Here is a 9,171-nt window from a genome sequence, read left to right on the forward strand (position 1 = left end):
AGTTTTTTTTTTTTTTTTGGGAGTACCCCGGTGGTTGTAACTATAATGGTCCTAAAGTAGCGAAATTCTTTGTCAGGTAAGTTTCGACCCACACAAAAGGCGTAACGATCTGGGCAGTGTCTCGAAGAGAGAATCGGTGAAATAGATATGTCTGTGAAGATGCGAACTACCTGCCTTGGACAGAAAGACCCTATGAAGTTTAACTGTTCCCTAGGATTGACTTTGGGCTTTTCCTGAGCAACTTAGGTGGAGGGCAAAGAAGACTCCTTCTCGGGGGCCTAAGCCATCAATGAGACCACTCTAGAAGGACTAGAATTCTAACCTTGTGTCATGACCTAAAAACCAATGGACATTCTCATGCAGACAGTTTCTATGGGGTATAGGCCTCCCGAAAGGTAACAGAGGCGTGCAAAGGTTTTCTCGAGCCAAGCGAAAATTGGCCCTTGAGTGCAAAGGCAGAAGGGAGCTTGATTACAAGACCCACCCGTCATATTTTCACAAAAACAAATGAAATTTTTTCTTAATAAAGGAAAAAACTCCTCTCGAGAAATTCTCGCTGGGATCCCTGCGAAAATCAATGTAGAATTTTGCAATGATGGGGATTGAAGTATGAGGATCAGCGTCTTCTCTGTCCTCATCCCGAACATCTCTAAACTCGTGATCATAGATATTCTTATTTTATTTTTATTTAAAAAAAAAAAAAAAAAAAAAAAANAAAAAGACAGCAAACAACCACGAAAAAAACATAGTACAAGAAGAACATACCATGAATTAGCTGAGGAGTTGGGAACCTAAGAAACCGTTCACCATCAGTTCTAAAGATTTCTTTTAGCAATGGAGCTGGAATGTTCTCAGTGATGCCCTCAAGCAAAGATCTTGGGACTGGCAACCCCTTTTCAAACAGGGCAAACACATCATTAAAGTCGTCAAATTCCCCGGGCGTCGTGTCAAATAGATCCTCCAGTTTAGGTTTTATCGATCGAGAAATAGATTTTAAGCCATAAGCAAGAAAATCCGACATCTTCAAATGACCAAATCTTTCATCTCTCGGAACATATACATCCGTAGGTTTACTCGAGTCCGGTAATCTACTTTCACTTTTGGGATCTGTAAGAATCTCAACACAAATGTTAAAACTTATATGAACGATGTCAACCCGAATCTAACTCATCTAGTTAAGTATCAAATTTACCTTTCTTCGAAGGTGGTCTACCCGTTCTCCCTCTACGAGGGTACGGATATTTAGTTGACCCTCCGAGAACCGGACGACCCAGGTCCAAATTGCTATCTGGGTCACCAATATCATTGTAGACATCATAGTCGTAGATTCTATCCCATTCCTTCCGCTCTCCTTTTCCATTTCCTCTAAGGTTCGATAATTCATCTGCCCTATATTTACGAAGTGGCTCCGGTGTTTCATTAGGAAGGTACGCCTGTATTGAAAACATATTAGTTTTACCGACCATAGTTATTATCAATACGCTCGGTCAAAATATTCTAAAAAACTAAGTCAACCATATAATCACATATTTAAGTGTCATTATCATCCAAACTAGTTGCTTAAACTTTTTTATAATATTTAATCATCAATAGTTGACTAAAAATAAATTACTACAAATGGATGATTCTTTACCTTTTTTATTCATAAATTAAAATGAAAGTTTTTAAATATATAATTGTAAATTACATAACGTGTCAACTTTACGAGACTTTAACGTTTAACATCTTACTCGACCTAAAATATGAATTGTAGCGCTATAAGAAATCGACCTGTTACAAACGTCGTTACCATTAAGGTTTTGATTGTGAATTTTTACCTGGTTGGCGAAAAAAATACGATCGGTTTTATAATTTTTAGCGGGATAAACCCAAGAATTGCAGTCGAAATGGAGTCGTCCATGGCCGGGAACGTCCTCGAGCGTGACGGATTTGAGAAAGAATTCACTAAAATGTTCATTTCTGATAAAGAAAGCTCCTGGAACTCCAAGTTCTTCATCCCAATCAAATGTAACACTGAAGGCTGTTTCTCCTGCAAATATTGGGATTATTGTATTGGCAATCCAATTCTCCAAGTAAGCTTCCTCTCCAACTTTCCCTTGAAAATGTTTAGCTGTTTTGTTCGAGAAAAAAGAAAACCCGAGTCAATAACCTAATAATATTACTCCGTATCGGTAGTGATTGAACCTTTGACTTAGAAATTAAAGTATATGTCACCTATTGCTAAACTATGCTCATATTGGTCACGTTTGTCAAATCTTAATCCTTAAAAACAACCTTAAAGTATCTTCTAGTTTTTTTTGTCTCAAAAGGGATTTTGTTTGTTCTTTAAGGATATTTTGTCTATCAAAAGTGTGTAATTTTATTTTTGACTTTTTGTAAATGTTTCAAAACTACTCTTGAAATAGAAACGGAACTTCAAACGGAGATTTGGACTTGAAATAATGTCACACTACACTGTTTTAGGTCACTGCCACACCATTTCAAGTCCCGATTTTCGTCCAATATTCACATATTTTAGCTCAAGAAGTAGGTCTAGTTTGAAATATTTGCAGAAGGTGAAGGGTAATATCGTAATTTAGCCAATTTCGAACTAGTAGAATAAAACTTAAAAACAAAAAGAAGAAAAACATAAAAAAGACGGAACTAAAGAGGCCCAGAAAAATAAAATAATTTTTCGAGAGTTTAGAAGTTCAAATAGTTTCGACAAGCTGAACATAATTCAACGGGTATGTAAAAACATCAAATCATCGATCAAAACGTTTAAAAAAATTTGAAAAGCTCAAAAGTTCAACGGATACGTAAAAACATCATATCATCGATCAACACGACTAAAAAAACTTGAAGAACTTACAAGTTCAAATAATTTCAACAAGCTCAACATAATTCAACAGATACGTAAAAACATGATATCATCGATCAAAAAGTAAAAAAAAAAAAAAGGTCGAAAAACTCACAAGGATCGCCATGATCAGCACTAACGAGACGAAGAGAAACACCGCCCCCTAAAATCTCGTGAAGATTATCGAGAAGAGATGAACCAAAATCATTGAAATCCAAAACATTGCTTCGCATCAAAACCACAGTTCCATGGATCTTCTTCCCTCCATGCCTCAGCCCAGAGATAGCCCCCACAATGCTTCCAATCAACATATCGCTTCCAATTGCAACCAATAACTCTCAACATAGATATCTATCTATGAGAGGCTCTAGCTTTTTATAGCCCAACATATGCCTCCCATTTTGTTCTTCCTTTTTCCACCATTATCATAAAAGCTTTCCCAATCTAAGTCAAAGTTTTGACAAAAATTTCACCTTTTTTTCGTCGGGTTTTTAAGGGTTTCGTGCCCATTTCTCTCGACAAAAAGCTCGTAAATTTGGAAGGCCGAAACTCAAAAGCTTAAGAATCGACACTTCGATCTTAATCAGCTGATCAAATCTGCCGAAATTTCGAAAAAAATACAAGATTTGTTCAAGGGGATAAAAAAAATTAAATTTACAAAAATTATTATAAAATTTAAAAATTTATTAGTTATTTTTAAAATTGAACCAAAAAAATGTCATAATCACGTGGGAAATTTAATTATTTTGACAAAAAAAAAAAAAAAAAAAAAAAAAAAAAAAAAAAAATTTACCATGGATCTTCTTCCCTCCATGCCTCAGCCCAGAGATAGCCCCCACAATGCTTCCAATCAACATATCGCTTCCAATTGCAACCAATAACTCTCAACATAGATATCTATCTATGAGAGGCTCTAGCTTTTTATAGCCCAACATATGCCTCCCATTTTGTTCTTCCTTTTTCCACCATTATCATAAAAGCTTTCCCAATCTAAGTCAAAGTTTTGACAAAAATTTCACCTTTTTTTCGTCGGGTTTTTAAGGGTTTCGTGCCCATTTCTCTCGACAAAAAGCTCGTAAATTTGGAAGGCCGAAACTCAAAAGCTTAAGAATCGACACTTCGATCTTAATCAGCTGATCAAATCTGCCGAAATTTCGAAAAAAATACAAGATTTGTTCAAGGGGATAAAAAAAATTAAATTTACAAAAATTATTATAAAATTTAAAAATTTATTAGTTATTTTTAAAATTGAACCAAAAAAATGTCATAATCACGTGGGAAATTTAATTATTTTGACAAAAAAAAAAANTTGTTCATAACTTTTCCCACCTAACGTTGAAACTAGGAGAGAGAGAGAGAAAGGTGGTAACTTGCACGTTTTCATTAAAGAAACAATGTCGTTTATATAAAAATAATAATAATAATAAAATAATAAATAGTTCCATAATTCATCTTTTATCTCTTTTTTTAATTTTAATTAATTAGGTTAATTAGAGATGTTCAAAAAAATCTGATGACCTGAAAAACTCGATCAATACAACCTAATTTATATGTTATGAGTTGGGTTATGAAATTATTGGGTCGGGTTAGGTTTAAATAAATAAAAATCTTTATAGATTTCAGTTCGTGATCCAATTATATACATACATATATTTATTTCATTTTTTATTTTTTATTATTATTTTTTAATTATCCTTCAAAATATTTCTTAATTATGGGAAATATAATTTTTTAAAATATATATTAAAATCGAGTTAAACGTTTGCCAATAAATAAATAGATTGGAATGGGTTGAGTTCATTATTTAACGAGGATGATTCCACTCAAATAATTGAGTTGAGTGTTTCAATCTGACCAACTGAACAATAATCCTACAAAACCGCTTATTTATTTTCATTGTAAAAACAAAAAAAATGGTGTTTTTTTAATTGGTTTTTATTTATTTTTTAAAAATAAATAATATGTTGTACTCAAATATTAATATAATAAAATTGGAAGATAAAATTGGAAGGGAAAAAGGAAATTTTATTTAATGTCGGTAAATGTAGGACACATATTTTAAACTCCGACAAAGAAAAAAACATGTTTTTTTAGTTATTTCATGACACAAATAAATTCAAACACGTTAATTATTTAGGTTAATTGTTGTGTGAATAAAATATAAACTGATATTATAAAAATAAAAAATAAAAAAGTTATTTAAAGAAACTAAGATATCTCTTTTTTTTTTTCTTTTTTGTATTTTGTTATTATTATATAAAGTTAATATTTAAAATAAATATTGAATTCAATTTTGTGACAATGATAATAAATGTCGAAGTCACAAGTATTTTTAAAAAATAATAATTTAAATTTTTAAAATTAATTATAGAAATATTAAATTAATAGGTGTGGAAGTCACTGAGTATTTCTAAAATATATATATATATATATATATATATAGTTATTTTTTTTATAATTCGTAACAATTCAAGTCTACATCGTCAGGCTCACGGTTCTATAATGTGTCTATTAGAGACAAATTTTCATACCTTGTAAGGAATGTTTCATTCTCCTCTCTAACCAACGTGAGATTTCACAATCTACCCAATTGGGGCCCAACGTTCTCGTTGGCACACCACCTAGTGTCTGACTCTGATATCATTTGTAATAGCCCAAGCCCACCGCTAACAGATATTATCCGCTTTGACCCGTTATGTAACGAGTCAAAGCAGACAATATTTGTTAGCAGTGGACTTGAGCTGTTACAGATGGTATCAGTGTCAGTCATCGGATGATGCAATGCATTCGTTGGAGTAGGACTAGACTTACTCCACAGTAAACGCATTTTAAAACTTTGAAGCTGACGACGATACGTAGTGAGCTAAAACGGACAATATCTACTAGTGGTAGACTTTTGCTATTATAATAAAAACATCGATTGAGTTAATCATATGAATATCAAACTTATAAATATATTAAAATATTTATGAAACGGTGAGATTTAATTTAAATTTAAAATTCTGGAGATAAGATCAAGATAGTATATTTTTATTAGAAAGAATTTTTTATATCCAAATTGTCGTTGTTACATTCCCCTCGGGTATCACAACTTAATATTTTAATCACATCCTAATCTTATTTAATCTATTTGAAGAGTATACTTTGATATTACATTTAATATCTTAACATAAACTATATATTAAATATATCATAAGATAATTACAAAGAACAACCTTATGTTTTGCCTATATTTTAATGTCATTTGCTATTATAATATATGTCATGAACAAGGTGATATTTGAATAATTATTACTTTATTTAATACATTTTTTATGCAACAAACTTTATAATATAAAATTGCGTGGAGATTCAAAATGTTGATAGTTTCTTTAAAAATCCGATAACCCTAATGACCCATCAATTCAATCTACTTCGAACGGTTTAAGTTGGGTTATAAACTTATTTTGATTTCATCTAGATTTTATTTTCAAAATTTCGAAAGATTTTATTATTTTTATCGACCGTCAATTTAGAAGACGAAGAACAACTTTTCCTTCTCCTTGACAGCTCGAGTCTATCAGATTAACATTAGAATTTTAAAATGAAATGAAACGCTTTGAAAACGACGTTGATTGAAATTAACAATTGTGTACCTAATTTTAATCAAGACATCAAAAACTGTAACATATTTTCCATAGCCGGGCTCCTTTGGAGTCCGTTGTTCGACGTTTAAGGATTTACCAATCTATTGACACGACTAAGTTTAGGGCACGACTCTAATACTATGTTAGACGAACACGATTCTCCACAATGGTATGATACTGTCCACTTTAAGTGTAAGCTCTCATGGCTTTGCTTTGAGCTTCCCAAAAAGCCTCGTACCTGAGAGAGTATTATTTGATTATAAACCCATGATTATTCCTTAAATGAGTCGACGTGCGACTTTTATCATCCAACAGAAACAATATTAAATACAAATAATTGAGAATTATATTTTTTTAAAAAAAATTAATAAAAGTTAATAAAAAAAAATAAATATTTACTTTAAATGCTGGCATTATATGTCCATGTCAATTATCTCGTAAACGAAACGTTTCTTTACAAAGAAAAACCTTTAAAATAGCAATACGCAAATTAATAATTTAAAAAATTAATTGCTTAATTTTTTTATTTTTTAAACCATTTTTATTCATTAAAAAAAATAAAAGAAATAGAAAATCCACTGTGACTGAAATTCCGCCACGTCATCAACTCTTACCGATGTGGCTGCTGCAGCCCTGTGGATTAATTAATTCAATTTTAATCTTTTAAGAATTTCAATTTTATTTTGAAGTTTGAAAAATCGTTAATATTATCCACTTTGACCCGTTACGTATCACTGTTAGCTTCATGGTTTTAAAATACGTCATTTCGGGAGAAGTTTTCCACACCCTTATAAAAATTGCTTCGTTCCCTAATCTATCACTATTGGGCCCAGCATCCTCGTCGGCATACCGCTTAGTGTCTGGCTCTAATACTATTTGTAACAGCTCAAGCCCACTGCTAGTAGACATTGTTCACTTTGACTCATTACGTATCGTCGTTAGTCTCATAGTTGTAAAACGCGTCTACTAGAAAGAAGTTTTCACACTCGTTTAAGGAATGATTCGTTTCCTTCTCTGAAGTGGGATCTCAGAATAAAAGACACTGATCTAGTACAACCCCTATAGTCTCGCAACTCTTACACACCCTCATCTTGCCCAAGTTTACTGGTAGCTCTTAATTCATTTTGAAATCTTATGTAATTAATTTGTTCGTTTAACGCTCCAAATTACAAATTCTTTCTACGCTACTCCCTAGATTTACCCGATCCACCTAACCTCAGCTTAGAGTCCTAGTGGGAGAGTGATAAGTTTTCTTTTCTTAGCCTTGTTTGAACCGTCACTTCTCATCCGTTTGTTCTTAAAGTTTTAAAAAGTTTCTTGTTTCAATTTTTTACTACTCCCTTTTGTCGTCGTAATCATCATCATTATCATCATCTAGACCATTAGACTTTGAAAACCTGCCACAAATTTTAAAAACAAAATAAAAACGTCAATAAGTGGAGGTAATGATCATAAATTAAATTTTTTAATAAATATAAAATTAAATAATTATAAAAATTAAGATTTTCTTACGAGATATAAGAGGGATTTGTTTAGAAAAAAAAGTGTTTAAAATAATAATTAAAAGTGTATGCTTCCAAGTTTTGCCAATCATTTATATATATAAATATATAATATATAGTCAACTGTTTGTATGGTTATGTTTTGATTCGAAAATATATGGATAAAGACTTAATTTAAAAAATAAGAAATATAAAATTAAGGAACTCCAAATTGGATTCAGATCTCAGATTTTATTTATTTATTTATTTTTGTTAGAAAAACAATTCGTTTATGTGGTTTTTCGAGAATATGGAGTAAAAAAATTTTAATTTTAATATTTAAATTTATGATATATATAGAGGATGGAAAATGAGGCCCCGTGTCCTCACTTCTTCCCTACTCCAATCCACGTGGGATCCTCCAATTCACTCCTTCGAAACCCAGCATCCTTATTGGCACATCGCCTCGTGTCCACCCCCCTTCACTGGCACATCGCCCTATGTCTGCTTTTGATACCATTTGTAACAGTTCAAGCCCACCGCTAACAAATATTGTCCTCTTTGGGCTTTCCCTTTCGAACTTCTCCTCAAGGTTTTTAAAACGTGTATACTAGGGAGAGGTTTCTACACCTTTATAAAGAATGTTTCGTTCTTATTTCCAACCGAGGTGGGTGTCACATTTGAGCACAATATTAGGGGCACTAGGGGCACAAAGACTAACGAGTATCTCCTACAACAACCATACACAATATTTCACGTCTCCAAATTGAAGCTTTCCCAAAGAAACATGATACAACCTATCAAAGAGTGAATTTTTGGGCTCACATCAAAAGTTCAGCAAGCTTACGAGTTATGGCTTATCGGCAGAACTTCTTTCTGCTTTTCACCATAAGGAAAGAGTGAAAGTTTGAGCTAAGTATGAAGAGATGCTAAAAGCCTCGATCTATCTTACTTGTACAATGAAGAACAGTTCCTTCAAGTAAAAGTTAGCATTAGTTTCGAATAGGACAAATCTAGAGGTAAAGGGCTATCAAATTATTTTGTAATACACACAACTACAAGCATGTGACTAATAAGAGATAAAAATGTGGGACACAAGGAACTTCCGATCAGAAAAATGAAAGAACATACAAGGCAAACTCACAAAAAGAAGAGTCAAACACTAACTAAAGAAATAAACATTACTCCGAGAGGACCAAACCGAGCTCGTAACTACAAAAAGGTC

General features: G+C 32.2%; 1 protein-coding gene across 1 annotated transcript; it reads right to left on the bottom strand.

Annotated features, from left to right (window-relative positions):
• Nucleotides 1-309: 309 nt before the first annotated feature.
• On the bottom strand, nucleotides 310-3,150 carry LOC111784648 (probable linoleate 9S-lipoxygenase 5). The gene is made up of 5 exons (XM_023665285.1): nucleotides 2,955-3,150; nucleotides 1,818-2,110; nucleotides 1,193-1,433; nucleotides 766-1,107; nucleotides 310-335 (listed from the first exon to the last, which is right to left on the bottom strand). Exons 1-5 carry the CDS (start codon nucleotides 3,148-3,150, stop codon nucleotides 310-312), a joined length of 1,098 nt encoding a protein of 365 aa, XP_023521053.1.
• Between the last annotated feature and the right edge of the window lie 6,021 nt (nucleotides 3,151-9,171).

This window comes from Cucurbita pepo, unplaced genomic scaffold (assembly GCF_002806865.2).
Source record: "Cucurbita pepo subsp. pepo cultivar mu-cu-16 unplaced genomic scaffold, ASM280686v2 Cp4.1_scaffold000252, whole genome shotgun sequence".
Lineage (NCBI taxonomy): Eukaryota > Viridiplantae > Streptophyta > Magnoliopsida > Cucurbitales > Cucurbitaceae > Cucurbita > Cucurbita pepo.